The following is a 15,479-nucleotide window of genomic DNA, read 5'->3' as shown; positions in this document are numbered from 1 at the left end:
CTTTAACCAAAGATTGAAAATATGTCGATTTCTGAGTGACTTTATTCCCACTATGCTTAACTAAAGAACTTATTATTATTGTACTGAAAGAATCGATTATCATTTTCGCCCTTATGGTTGTCTGACAAAAAAAAAAAAAGCAAAAGCAAACCTCCACGGAAGGGAAAAGGCGTTGGGTTGGGAGGTTTCCAATCACCTTGGTCGAAAGAATCCCCAATTCTCACCAATTTAGGGTTTCTCTCTCCTCTTCCTCCTCCCTTTTCGCCCCCTTTCATCAAATTCACTCTTCACCTAACTTTGTCTCTCCTCTTCAACAATGGAGGTCGAACTCGAGGTAGTCGGCCGCCATGCGATGCTCTTCGACGACGACGCCACCGCCGCCTTTGTCAACTCCAAAGATGCCCTAATTGATTGGAATTCTCTTTCAATCGATCGTTTTGATGTTCGCAATCTTCTCACAAATCCTCCCTCTTCTTTCCGCAAGCTCTCCGTTCATGGCGACGGCGGAGGCGTGTCTCCCGATTCTCATCTCGAAGCTGAGCTCGATCTTGAACGATACGCTGATCTTCCGTCTTCTTCTGATGAATTAGGTTTGTTCTTTTTCTCTTTCGCTCTTCTTTCAGCTGAAATATTTGATTTTGAATTTATTTTGTATTTGTGGTTTATCAATAAGCAAGCAATGTATTGAACTGATTTGTGCTTTGGATTGATTAAAAATTGAATTCTTTGTTATGATGTTGATATTATAGTTAATTCCAGTGAATTTAGTTATGTAGGGTGGAAAATGATGCAACTATTTGGAATTAGAACTCTCAATTGTTACTTTGTTAGTCTAAGTTAAAGTTTGCTAACTAGGTCATAATCTGGTAAATAATATATCAGCTTCATTCAGAGTGTTCATGTTGATCAGATTAGTGCTTGGACTGTAGATAAGACCACAAATTTGGCTGTGTAAGTCTATAATTAAGACAAGGGTGTGGTTTTTGAAATCATGATAATGTTACTAACTCAAGGGAGAACTCAGGATAAAATCACCAAAAGTTTTTTTTTTTTTGTTTTTGTTTTTTTTTTTTTGGGTATTTTAAGAATATCTTTCAGATGAGAGTGTGGTATTTGAATTTTGAAATTAAGATAATCTTCACTTGAGAGAGCACTCACTATGGAGAAGAATAGATTACAAAAGTGTTGCTTAAATGGTTGTATACGAGTATGATTCAGTTGAGGATGGGTTATTGAAATTAAAATAATGTTGCTCTCTTGAGGGAGCACTCATTGCAGGCCAGATCATGGTTATGTTGCTCATTTTATTGTATAAGGTGCACAGAATGCGTTCACAATATACGAAGGATTTCTTCTCAAGAAATGGCAAAATTGTCAAAAAATAATTCGCTTGTTTTTGCTCCAATATGTGAGCTAGTATCATATTGATTTTTCTTTTGTAAAATAGTAACTTGAATAAATTTTTATATTAAATAACAGTACCTTGAATTAAATTTTTTTTTATATTAAAAACAGTATCTTAATGCCATTTTGTGGCCAAAATGTCAAGTTTCCGGCTATTGACTTCCTTTTCCTCACCAATATTATGCACGTGATGTACAATTGCAAGAACTAGAATGCACCCATGCTAATTCATGGGATATAATTATGTTGTTAAGAAAAAAAATTATTATAAGTGGAAGTTACATAAATTGAAAGTTAAAGATTTTTTTTTTTTTTTTTTTTCAGTATAATTTGGGATGTGGGAGTTATTTAGAGTTATTTTCTAATATATATATATATATATATATAATGCATGAGAATTGAGAGTTGGGGATTTGAAGTGCTGTGATGAAGTGTTGCAAAAACGACTTTTAAATTATATAAAAGATGTTTGTGGGTTTGTAAGATAAAAAAACAAGGGCAATTGATAGGGTATTGTATCTATGGAGTAACAATAAGGGTGAGTTTGGGAGGGCTTTTTTGGAAATCAAGATGATGTGCCTAGCTTTGTGGAGCATTTATCTTGTGAGCTCCCAGCTACTAAGAGCGATCACATAAATGAGTTTTTGGAATCTTTGGAGAGGGCAGCGGATATTTAGGGAATTGAGTATTTTGGCATGGAAATTAGGGAGTGTGCTAAGAAAATACTTCTATGGGCACGGGGCGCTGGATTTTGATACTTAGTTAATGAGGTCTGTCTTTGCATTTATAGGTTAACTTAAAGATGAGAAAAGTTATGGAAATCAATTTGTTAGTTACAGGTGCATGCTATGTTGCTTTGCTACATATTTCCACATTTGCAGGAAAGATATCTTATCTGCAACTGGTTGATCTCTTGAAATGACAAGTAAGAATGTCCTCCGTCCTCACTCTGCTAGTAACATTGTATGTCTAATTTTCTTGGGTTCTTTCAACGCTCAGCTTCTTTTGCAAATAATCTAGATCATATAACTAATTTGTACAAAAGACAATGGTGGTAACTGTATTTTGGATTTGTTTTGTCTGTTAGAAATAGAAAATGAAGCGGCGAAGACAGATGCTTCTGGATATCATTTTGTGCCCTTCTGCTATGGAAACTCTACTGATTCCAGTGACCAGAAAAATCTTGATGTGGCAACAGACACTTCTGTGTTTCATCCTCCATTTACAGTGCCTGAAAGTTTACTACAAAATCTGGTAAGCTGATCCCTTTTCGGTTATACATCTTACACATGGCTTCTCTAAGTGTTTTAAGAAGTTGATGATTTTTTTTCCTCTTTGGATAAATAGCTGATGTAAACAAATGGTATTTGTCTGATGTGCATATGTTATTCTGAGGCTTACTATGTCTAAGTTTTCAGATGCTTGGAGCAGGTGGACTTCTTCTGACCTAAAGTTGCCATTCAGGGGCACATTGTTCCCTTTTGATGTGATGACAGATGGGCCATGCAGGTGGGATTAGGATGATAGAGTTAATTACTTTACCTGGAAATTCACATCATCATAGTCGCGTGGAGCATATGGAATGAAATGTTTCCTCATAGAATTTTGATATATTATCGTTTAAGATTATCAAGCTCTACGTGAGATGCTACTTATCAAGTTCCCTTGGCTTTTATTATTCCTGGTTCTCTACAAGATTTTAGATAAATTTAACATGTGAGAATTTCTTCTCTTTATTAATGCATATTTTTGTTTTCCTCTGATTCTTTTCAGCCTCCTACGGATAAAGTGCATCAGATTATTGCAAGGACTGCTTTGTTTGTTGGAGAAAATGGTGGCCAGTCTGAAATTGTTTTAAGAGTAAAACAGGGAGATAACCCAACATTTGGATTTTTGATGCCTCACCATCATCTACACCCATACTTCAGATATCTCGTTGATCACCCAGAGCTTCTGAAAGATGACCATGATGGCAAGTCGCAGAAAGAGAACACAAATGAGGATCAAACTAGTGGAGCACTTTCTCTCCTGGGTTCATTCTATGGTACAGGAGAAGATGAGGATGTTGCAGCTGTGCCTAACCAAGAATCTAATCAGGTTGACTCTGCTGAGACTACAGCAGTAGCTGTGATGTCCAAGTCTCATGCAGTAGAAAAAATTACCGGTCCTGAAAGCGAGTCTGGAAAGGACGAGATTGTTTCTAAAGTTGCACATCCTTCTAAAGTGAAAGTGCCTTCATCGAGTAAAAATCGTAGTAGTGGCATTAAGTCTGTAAAAGCGAATGCCGTAAATAAAGAGTCTGGCACTTTAGCTTCTGCTGGTTCCATCATGGACAAGTCAAAAACTTCAACTTTGTTTCCAGTTTCTGAAGTTGAAACACTGCTTGTAGACCCTCCAGCAGAAGTTAAAAGGTTGGTTGATCGAATAGTTGAGATCATCTTGAAGAATGGTAGGGACTTTGAGGCAGTGCTTATAGAGCAGGACAAAAAGCATGGCAGGTTTCCATTCTTGGTGCCATCCAACCAGTATCACCCGTATTATCTAAAGGTTCTGAAGAAAGCTCAAGAGGTTTGTCTCTAAATAGTATATGCTGTTATTTTCTTAGTCATATCATGTATTAATTTTTATTAAAAATGGGCACATATGTAAGTCATGGCCAGTTTACCTTGGATAAGCCTGTTGGGACAATGGGCATTGGGAGATTTATAAATAACTACATGTTTCAAACCAGTAGATTATTGAAAGGTATGTTTTGATAGCGGTGGATCATGTTGAATTTGCTTGATGTTGAGGCCTGTTAATGTGAAATGGGATGCTTGTATCTCATACTTCCTTTTTGTTTTGGTTTTTTTTCTTTTTTTTTTTTTTTTTTTTAATGCGAAGTCAGTCTGATACGTTAGTCATATGTAGATCTCTGTTTCTTTGGTCATTCAATTTTAGGATATCTATTTAAAAAAGCCAACTGAATCTTATAAAACTCTGTTTCTTTGGTTATTCAAAAATTGTCACACATTAGTCCATGAAAACTTTGTCTCTTATGAAGAATGTTTTTTAGTGCTCAATTGTCTATTTATCATTCCAGCTTTCCTTATCAGTTAAGCTTCAGCTTCTGAGTCAATTTAATTCATTCCTCCTGCTTTGCTTTCAAGATTCAACTTGTTAGAATGTAGCTTTATAAAGCATATTGGCGTGAGACAAAGTCCTTCAATTTCACTGTTGCATCATGATACAGCTTATTGTTCACGCTTCATCGTATTTGAACAGGAAATAAACTGCTGTATATAGTTCCATTTTTCCCTTTTTTTATTTTTGGAATCCTGATTTCTCTTTCCTTCATCATTTTTTACAGTCCAGATTAAGTGGTAAGAGTTTTAACACTGAGACAGAAAAGAACACTGCTTCCAGGAAGGACAGTCATATCTCATCATCTGTGGGATGTGGATCTGATGAATCAGCGCTTGACTGTGACAAGAAAGAAAAGTTCAAAATGGTAATTAGCAAATCAAAAAAAGATGCACATGATCATCCATCCAAAGAGACTCAGCAGCACTCAGGAATTACCGTGGATGCAGCAGCAGCTGCAGCTATACTTCGGGCTGCCACTAGAGGCATTAAGAAACCTAATTTGGATATATTCTCTAAAACATCTTTGAGTGCTGTAAGTCGTGGTTCCAGCAATGAGGGTGGGCAGGCATCAAGCTTTGGAAGCCTTCAGTCTTCACAAAATCAAAGTTCAGGCCAAAAGTTAATAGAAAATCAGAAGTCCAATGTTACAATTCCTGTTGCTAAAGAAATTGCCAATACTGCTGCTCGTGCAGCAGCTGGTGAGGCGGACTCATCTGAAGCTGGGATGACCAAGGAGCAGAAGTTAAAGGCTGAAAGATTGAGACGAGCAAAGATGTTTGCAGCAATGATAAAGAGTGGTGTTGCACCATTGGGTACAGAGCCCCAGGAGGCTTCATCTGTAAAACCATCCAGCTCCGATTTCCCTGGCTCTGCCACTGAGGTAGCCAATGGAGAAGCCAAAGATAGAGAAGGAAGCTGTGTTCCAGAAGAGGCTGAGACTTCAAAAAGGATTGAGATGCCAGTAAGGAATTCGTCTGACGATGAAATTGAAAGGAAAGCAAGAAAAAGCCGCCATTATAGGTCTCGAATACATGATGACAGTGAAGGAGAAGAAGATGAGTACTTGGGGAAGAGTGGGAATGATGAAGAATATGATGATCTAAGGCATTCTAGGAAGAAGCATAGGTCGCATAATTCCTCGAGGCATCATAGAGATAGAAGCAAGGATACTCACAAACATCGAAAAAAGCATTCATTGTCAAGAAACAGAAAATCTCAACATAGACACAACCATGATAGCACTTCTTCTCCCTATGAAGATGACAGACATAACAGATATAAGTATGATAGCTCTTCTGATTATGAACACAAGGGCCATAAGCGCAAGCACAAGCATGATAGCTCTTCTGATGATGAACACAAGTGCCATAAGTGGAAGTACAAGCATGATAGCTCTTCTGATGAAGATGAGCACAGACACCGGAAGCACAAGCATGATAGCTCTTCTGATGAAGATGAGCACAGACACGGGAAGCACAAGCATGATAACTCTTCTGATGAAGACGAGCACAGACACCATAAACGTAAGCAAAAACACTACAGGAAAGAAGAAGACACACATAAAAGAAAATCTAGGAAGGGTGAAAGAAAATCCCTCAGGGAGGAAATTGAATTGGAAGAAGGTGAGATAAGAACCAAATCTTCAGACCAGTCTTCGTCAGCTATAGGTGATGATGCTAGTACAGAAGCCTCTGTTGATGTTTCAAAGATATCTTACCAAGATAAGGCTCCATCTTTACCCCCTCCTGAAACAACAGAAGTTCCTGATGAACTAAGAGCCAAAATTCGGGCAATGTTGCTTGCCACAATGTAACTTCTTTTTGTATTCGATTTCTGTTACAATGTAACCTTTTTTTCTGACATTTCTGGTTACCATTGCACAATGAAAGATTGTTCTTTCTCAACTTATTTCTGTACCATTTTTTTTCTCCTTTTATCAATAGATTACACTCTTTCTGTTGATTATATTGCAAAATTCATGAGCAAGATTGGCCGTAGGGTGTAAAAGTTATGATATTAGATTGAGAAAAAAAAAATGATATTTGATCTCGAGGAGTTGCCACAATGTGGCTAGTTTTACCGAGTTCATATACTATACACCTGCGGTCATAATACTTATACTGAGTGACCAGGTCACAGATATGTACCTAAAATAAATCATTAGTCACCGGTAGTTAATTGAAAATTGAATTCAGGACAATCCGACATATCTATATTTTTCTAAACAAAATTTCTTAATTGTAATCATCACCACAGTCTAGAGATAAGATGAAGTTTGTTAAAGTTAAATGATCCGAAATCTGTTAATTGAGTGATGATATATCACGACATAAGCATGAGAACTCATCCTTTGACTGCAATGAAGAAGGTTCTCTTTATAATGTGCATACCTTTTTTGACCCCACAAAAAAAAAAAAAAAAAAAAAAAAAAAAAAAAAAAAAAAAAAAAACTATAAAGTGTGCCATTTAATATATAATACCAGTAGAAGAAAATAAATTAGTACTTCGTATTATTTTAAGTGGATGATTTAAATTAGGAAAGATAGGCACATGGAAGTAAGTAGAAGAATCAAACCCTTTTTGACAAATTAGAAATAAATAGAGCATGCATGTTTCAAGGGTTATCCCTTGATTTCTCTTTGAAAAAAAAATCCATACACATTGATTGCGGCATGAGCTAGCCAACTTTTTTTTTTAAGGATTTTCTTTTACAATCTAGCGTACCACACCCCTTTGTATAATTGTATACATTGCATGCATGCTTCTTTGTCCACATCAATAATGATATGGATAGCATATTCATGCACGCACACACTCCGGCTAAATAGTTAGCATGTTAGACAATGCATAAATATTCTTGTGTCATAAAATACGATCATTGTAAAAGTCAATCTTTTCTGGAATAGTTTTTCAAAAACAAACAAAAAAAAAATGTCTATAGTAGTAGTATCGAGTCTGATTCTCACTAAATGAGGCTTGTAAATCTTGGGCTTCGACTACACTGGCTTAGGAGATCCCAACCATCTACCAAGTACAATACATCCTCATTCCTCTCTGCTCTCCTTGAATGAGAACAAATAATAGTATTAATCTATGAGAAATGATTTTGGCACATCCTTAATTGATTTTGGCACACCCCTATGTGAGGCTAAAATCAATTAAGGGTTTGCCAAAATCAATTTTCTAATATATGCTATTAACTATTACTAAAATAAAACATTGCTGACATCATCTCTTCTCAAAATTGTATACTTGTCGCTTTCTTATGAAATTTTTTCCCGCCTAAAACCATTGATGATGTCATTTTTTTTGTGATACTTTTTTAAATTTTTTTTTTTATTTTTTTTTTTTTAACTTCGTAATTAAATTCTTTCACACATACAATTTTAATCTAGAAAATCGGAGTATAGTAAATTGAATAGCAAATGCATTTCTTTCTTTTGATTTAAAGATGTATCATTCCCTCTCCTCAATTCCTTAACACTAATATATTCCTTTCAAGAAATCTCTTTCCAAGGAAAAAAAATTGAAAAAATTCATTGTATAACGAGTTCTACACTATAATTTTAATCTAGTTCTATCTAAAAAAATGTGACCATATTTTCTTTTTTCTTTTTTAATAAAATTCTCAAAATTATATATGTGACTATTTTTCAAAGATACAGAATATTAGTTTAATTATATCATGTATTTTTGTTTTTTACCTAACTAAAAAAATCAAGCTAACTTTATTAATTGTGCACAAGTTTAATCTCACGAGTCTTGACAAAATACCAAAAAGCCTAATCTTGTTGCACTAAATCTTGTTTTAAAGTTATAGGTAAGCCAGTCAATCTTCTTTGAGAATAGAGTGTAGAGTGTAGACTTTGGAAGAAAGATGTAACTTGAAAATACATAAATAATAAATTAAAAATCCTCCAAAAGACAACGAACTCTATATAATTTTTAGAGAATTAGCTTATGCGTCATCATGCATGCAAGCAAATTAAAATACATATATGATGAATAGTATGTTTTTGCATGCCGGGCGGCATACAATTTAACGAATTTTCCTCAAAAAAAATTAAATAAATAAAATAAAATAACGAATTTTCCTTGAAAAAAATAAATAAATGAATTGTCAAAAAGTCTAGTATGCTTTATGAAGGATGAGCCAAATAAGTTAATCATGTGACTATTTGAGTCAAGACTCGCGACTAGATGTCCAATTGCACATTGAAGATTAGAGAGAAACTAACATAGGTAGGGTATACCGCCACTCAATCTCAATTGATTTTAAATTATTAAAATCTTACTAGTTTATTATATGCAGTTAATAAAAAAAAAGTCTCTCTTAAATTAAAGCTTACTCCGTATTATGTTAAAATAAAGTCATTGTGTGTTTAAAAAAAATAAAAATAAAGTCGTTGGTGTTATTATAAATGTCACAAGAGGGTTAATAATGACATTTTTGATATATAGGTCAATGTGAATGATAAAGGGCACTATACTAAAATTAAGGTCACTATATTCAAAATAGCACCGTACTTCTAATTCATAAAAATATTAAAGGTCGCACGAATTTTAATAAAGGTTAATATGTTAAAATTAGAGTCATTATGTTCAAAATATAGTTAGTTGCGCGTCTGTAGATCTGGTCTTGCAAGGTTTTTCCTCTATAGTCAATTTGAGCAAAAATAAGTTTTTGTTTCTTTCAACAAAAACAAAATGCTAACTTGATTTGTTATCTTAAAATTAATTACTTTTGACAAATATAAAGACAGTGTGTGAAACAACAAAATTTTCTTAATCGATTAATGAGAACTATGTAATTATTAATTAATAGGCAAAAGTTAACGAGTGTCCTGGGCGTTAGATAAGAGAACTAAATGTGAAAATTTTAAAGCAAAAAAAACTTACATTTTGAACTTAATAATATTTTATTATTATGCATGATAAATTTTTAAGTAATATATATATATATATATATATATATATATATATATATATATATATATATATATATATATATACATATATATATATATATATATATATATATATATATATATATATATATATATATATAATTATGAGTTCAAAATATTATAAAGCTTAAAGAAAATTATGAGAACTATATAAGATTATTAATTAATAGGCAAAAGTATTATCCTATCGACACATAATTTAATCATGCATTTTGAACTTAATAATATTTTAAGCAATATATATATTACGAGTAATTAGTTATCTAACGCCCCATGATGCTTGCAATGACACGTGTCATTTCTTGATGTGTCTCTATAAAAAAAACAAATGTTATACATAAATAAAAGATTTGATGTCTCCTTATATTTATTCTCAAATATAAACTTAAGTATAAAACATAATTTCTTATTTACATAAATAAAATATTTGATGTATCTTCCACGATACAGTATATAGTCAAATGCATATTTTAAAATATCTGTTTGGCAAATAGGATATTTTATAATCCATTATAATATTTACATATGTAAATTTACTTATACAATTTATTTTTTTGTCTTTTGGTTGTAGGGCTTGGCCCACTTATACATAAAAAAAAATCTTATATAATGTTAATTTAAAATCTATCTATAATAATAATAATAATAATAATAATAATAATAATAATAATAATAATAAATATAACTAAAATAATTACCGCTGATGTCATTACTTTCCACATGTCAACCTCTTATAAAAAAAATTTCCCGCCAAAACTAATAATGACATCATTATTTTTTTTTCAACATAAATAAAAATTTGAAAATGATAAATTAATTATAAATTTTCCTAACAGATTTTATATTTAAATTGACTAATTATGCAATTTTGATTGGAAAAGTTAAAGGAAGGTCAGACTATTTCATTTTCTTATAAACATTATCTTTTTCTCCTACTCCGTATATTTTATACAGATTATATGAATTGGGGCTTCCACTCTTTATTAATTTCTCAATTTATTAGATGCTGATTAAATTATTTGTACTACGTACATATTACACACAAATAAGCTAAATAATACTGTTAAAATCATAAAATAATATTTAAATCGTGCATCATACGAGTCTAATCTAGTTAATATTAAAGTAGCAACTGCTGACATCATTCTATTTTAAGATTGGACACATGTCATGTTATTATTAAAAATTTTCCCTCCAAAGTAATAAATGATTTCGTCATTTTATGAATATTATTTTATTTTATTAAAATTCTGATTAGCCACATTACTATTAGTATCAAATTTTGAAAAATGATATATTCTCTTTAACAATAGTATTTTTTTTTCCCTCGAGTATCCTTTTCATTCATTCAATTTTTCTTTAAGCTTTATTATTATTATTATATCTCAAAATCAAAAGTTATACAACCTACAGTAAATTAGTGGGAAGCTGAGATACAATCTGGGCCCCCACTCCTCTAACTATAGAAAAGCCGATCCTAGTAAAGATATGATGTTTTATTATTATTATTATTATGAAAAACCTACAAAGTCAATCAATTTACAAGAAATTGGTGGGGAGCCGAGATACAATCTGGGCCCCCATCCCTCTAGTTATAGCGAACCCGATCCTACTGAAGATGTGTGCAGCTGCACGAGCACCAATATTCTGAGTCTTAGCGAATGCCTGAACCCGCTTCCGCAACGCAATAGCATCCTTCTCTAATTCCCCCAACGAAGAAAAGGAGAAAGGAAGAAAACCATAGCCAATAGCCCTGCAACGCACCCCATACTTGTCCCGCTTCCGTTGAGCCGCCGCTGACACAACACGACCAGGAACGAAGTTAGACAACCCCGATTGTGTCAAAGGTGAAGACCCCGTCAAGTCAACATATACATCAAGGCCTCTATCCCATGAATAAAGCAACACATCTGCTGGTCGTAGAGCCCCGTCGTTCCCTCCAGTCAACCCAGCGTTAACCTCCTTTCGAGCAGAAATCCAAAACCGAAAACAAATATCAACAAGGGTGTCACGAACAACGTTGTGCCGAAGTTTAATACCCACCATCCCAGTATAAGACACTGCATGATCCCTATAAATATCCCCAACAAAAACCCTTGAGCAAGCAGAACACGGTGTTGAAACGTAACACAAAGGAACACCCAACCGGTAGCAAAGAACACTACGGTAAGTCTTACCATTCATAGTCTGGCCAAAACCTGATTTTTTTTTTTATTATTATTATTATTATTATATCTCAAAAACATACAAAGTTATACAACCTATAGAAAATTAGTGGGAAGCCGAGATACAATCTGGGCCTCCACTCCTCTAGCTATAGAAAAGCCGATCCTAGTAAAGATATGAGCTGCAGCACGCGCCTCAATATTCTGAGTCTTTGAGAACTTCTGGATCCGCTTCAGCAATACAACAACCTCCTTTTCTAACTCCCCAAGAGAAGAGAAAGAGAAAGGAAGGAAGTCATATCCAATTGCTTGACAACTGGATTCGTACTTGACCCGCTTTCGATTGGCCGCATCAGTCAATACCCGTCTAGGAACAAAGTCAGAAAGCCCAGACCGTGTCAAAGGAGAGGACCCTATCAATCACTATATTATTATTATTATTATTATTATTATTATTATTATTTGATGTTTATTTGTTTTTGAAATAGTTTTATTTTAAATTTTAATATGAAAAAATAAACAAATTTATTTGATCAAAATGTGCATCGTGCGAGACTAATCTAGTTAATTATTAAAAATCTCTAGGCATGGCATTGGGTCTAGCCTAGTATCCTTATTAATATAAAGACATGAAATATTGTTGTAACCTATATTAAATGTCAACAACCTATGGTAAATTGGTAAGCGATTCTTACTTTATAGTCTAATCTTACGATAAATACAACCCAATTATAGGAAGACTAGTCAATCATATTGACTTTCTCAAAATTCTACACACCTTAATTAAACCGTTTTCTTTTTAACGAAAATCAAGCATTTGTCTCCATGATTTACATTCTTCTTGGAGATCTAATCTCATTTTATTTTCCATCCCCCCATTATTTTGACTCTTTCTCTCTATATAAGATTACGTGTACACCTATGCATTTGACGCAACCCCTTACCTCATGACCTAGATTTTATATAATAAAATATAAAACATTATATATATTATGGTATATATACCTTATTATATAAAATTATATGTTGATAAATTAATTAATTAGTTAATTAATTAATTTAGTCACCCCCATTACATCTCTTCTTTGGTCTTTAGCTTTGACCTCTTTTAATGCCGAGTCCATCTCCTAATTTTTGCTTATAATCTCTTAAATTATTTCTGTATTGTTCACTTTCTCAACTCTTTAGACTTCTACCTTTTCCTTTTGTATTTCCACCTTTTTCTTCACCTCTTCTTCTTCCTATTTTACACTAATTACTCTCCATAATTATTATCTTCTTAATTTTGACTCCACACTAAATCTTTATGATCTAGCAAATATTTGAGAGGATCATAATATATACCCACAAATTAAATATGGAATATCATATGAATCATAGCTATATTAGAAGAGATGATGATGATAATATTGAGGATGATCATGAACCTCAAAAGCATAGGTTAAAGGAGATGGACTTTTTTCAAGGCTCTACTTTTTCTTCACAAGGGATATTAGAAGGTGGGACTAACAAGGTTGACAACAATGGCGGCGACATCCGAGATGGTTATGGTGATGATGATGATCTTAAACTACAACTTGATGTATGCAACTAAGAATTATACTATAGTTTTGTCTTGTTTATGTTGTGTGAAGTTTATTATTATTTTTTGTGACACCCTTCATTGTATGTGATCATAGACCGGGTTAAAGCTTCAAGTGGCTAGAAATTTCGATTTTATCGAGAAAACTACTGTGGGAGATGAAGTAGAGATGCTAGAAACTCATGATGGGAATCAAAATGCTAAGGATGAGGTGATTAACACTTAGTAAACTCGTGTATATACGTAAATCTTATATGATTATGATAAGTATGTACGTATATTTTTATGTTGTTCTAAATTTTTAATTTGATAGAATTGGTTCCTATTTTATTGTTATACCATGGAATTCTAATTTATTATAGTAATTTGTTATATGTGAGTGAAGATGATAATTCTAAGGGAGGAAATTGCACGAAAGAGCGTCGAAAATCAAAGATTGAAGACTTTACTTGATCAAGTTACGAGCAGCCACCAAGCCCTACAAATGCAAATCATGACAATTAAACAACACCAACTCGATAAAAATAAATCCATTAAAGTCCACCCAACAGAGGTATATATTTCCCTTTCCCTTTTTTTTTTCCACATTTTCTTATTTTAGAAATGTTATACTTTAAAATTATATATTATGTTTAAAATTATCTATGAAAAAGAAAAACTTAAAAATTTATATGTAATGAATCATCTAATTAATATATATATATATATATATATAAACATTCTATGATCTACACGTTTATTATGTGGATTCGTGCATATGATTTCAGACATTAACCAATGATGATGGAGTAATAAATGAAAAGAGGAAACAACAAATGGGTCAATTCTTGGGTACAAAGCAAGAAAATCTTAACACTGATGGAGATGATAGAAGGAGGTCCAATTCAAATTCGAGTAATACCAATAGAGATTACGAGCAATTAAATAGAAGTTGTGAAAGAGAAAAACAAAATACAAATAACGTGCAAAGAGTTGGGGGTACGGCGTCTACCACCGTAGAGACCGAGGAAGCTCATGAAGTAACCATGAGACGAGCTCGCGTATCAGTTCGAGCACGATCTGAAGCAAATATGGTATGTAATGTTTAAATTTCATATCACCTTTCTTTTTTCTTTTTTTTTTTTTGGTTGGAATGAGCAAATATATTAGAAAGTTAGGCTGTTACACACAGCAATAGTACAAAGATACACCTCACTAAGGAGGGTCAAAAGATGGTGTCGCAGCACCCAAAATGTTTCCATCTAGACTAATAGAAGCTACATTAGACGAAGAGTAGTTTTGATGCAAATTAGGGGGTGGGGTGAGAATAGTAGCATTACAAAGAAACACATCTGGATTAAAAATCCCCATGCACTGAGCTGCAAGACCCAATCTGGCTGCCCTGGCCATCTGATCTACCTCCTGGATGCTCCTCCTTGACAGATATATCACCTTGCATTGGACCAAACTCTGTCTTAAGTCCCTGCAGATATTAATAAAAGGAGACAACTCATCAGGGGGGCATAGCAGTCATTGATGCTAACAGTACATCTCTGGCAGTCTGATAGAATGGAGCTATCCTCCCAATTCTTTGATTGGCACCACCTCAAAGCAAGCAGAATGGCTAGGCATTCAGCCATGGCAGGGCTGGTGGTTCTCACATGAGTGGCAATCCCCTGGATCCAGGCACCTTCTTTCGTTCTACAAACACAAGCTATCCCTGCAGACTTTCTTACAGGACAAAAGGAAGCATCCACAGCAATACATAGAGTAGAATCAATAGTGGAGGGGACATACACCATAGCCTTATGAGACCTAGCAGGGGTTAGAAAGGTTGTCTCATGGATCATCCACTTTAAAGAATGCCACCACTGATCAATTGGGATATTGGTCTTACAAAAAACCCATTTGTTCCTCCTCAGCCATAATTTCCAACAGATTAGAGCAAAGAGACAGTTCCAGTCCTGGTCAAGAAATAAGGATTTGCTGGTGTCTTTAATGTTGTTAGGGAACCAAGCAGAGAAAGGGTCAGTGAAGAAGTTTTGGGGGCAAGGGATGGAAGACCAGATTTCAGTAGCTCTAGGACAATCCCTAAGAACATGGATGATAGATTCATCAGTTTGGGGGCAAAAAGAGCACTTACTAGAAGGGGTGATGTTCCTAGAATGCAGAACAACAGAAGTAGGTAAACTTTGCCAGGCACAGGCCCACAAAAAGAACTTCACAGAAGGTTTTGCATCCAACTTCCATATATCT

General features: G+C 33.8%; 1 protein-coding gene across 6 annotated transcripts; it reads left to right on the top strand.

The window, feature by feature from the left end:
- Nucleotides 1-162: 162 nt before the first annotated feature.
- Nucleotides 163-6,495, top strand: LOC145574947 (uncharacterized). 6 transcript variants are annotated; one of them, XM_081632847.1, is made up of 5 exons: nt 452-2,367; nt 2,492-2,658; nt 2,823-2,913; nt 3,178-3,972; nt 4,754-6,495. In XM_081632847.1, exons 3-5 carry the CDS (start codon nt 2,908-2,910, stop codon nt 6,341-6,343), a joined length of 2,391 nt encoding a protein of 796 aa, XP_081488973.1. In that variant the 5' UTR covers nt 452-2,367; nt 2,492-2,658; nt 2,823-2,907; the 3' UTR covers nt 6,344-6,495. The 6 variants fall into 6 exon arrangements, with proteins under 6 accessions (XP_081488970.1, XP_081488973.1, XP_081488971.1 ...); XM_081632844.1 differs by lacking the exon at nt 2,823-2,913 and having other exon boundaries at nt 163-590; XM_081632845.1 differs by lacking the exon at nt 2,823-2,913 and having other exon boundaries at nt 452-2,329.
- The last annotated feature ends 8,984 nt before the right edge of the window (nt 6,496-15,479 follow it).

Source organism: Chenopodium album, chromosome 13, assembly GCF_948465745.1.
Source record: "Chenopodium album chromosome 13, dcCheAlbu1.1, whole genome shotgun sequence".
In the NCBI taxonomy this organism is placed as follows: domain Eukaryota; kingdom Viridiplantae; phylum Streptophyta; class Magnoliopsida; order Caryophyllales; family Amaranthaceae; genus Chenopodium; species Chenopodium album.
This window is presented reverse-complemented; position numbering and strand designations above follow the sequence as displayed.

Excerpts from the sequence above, each read along its gene's own strand:
- LOC145574947 (XM_081632844.1), top strand. The coding sequence starts at position 317 with ATGGAGGTCGAACTCGAGGTAGTCGGCCGCCATGCGATGCTCTTCGAC. Across the intron at positions 591-2,491 it reads GTCTTCTTCTGATGAATTAG|AAATAGAAAATGAAGCGGCG; the intron begins GTTTGTTCTTTT and ends TTTGTCTGTTAG. Across the intron at positions 2,659-3,177 it reads AAAGTTTACTACAAAATCTG|CCTCCTACGGATAAAGTGCA; the intron begins GTAAGCTGATCC and ends GATTCTTTTCAG.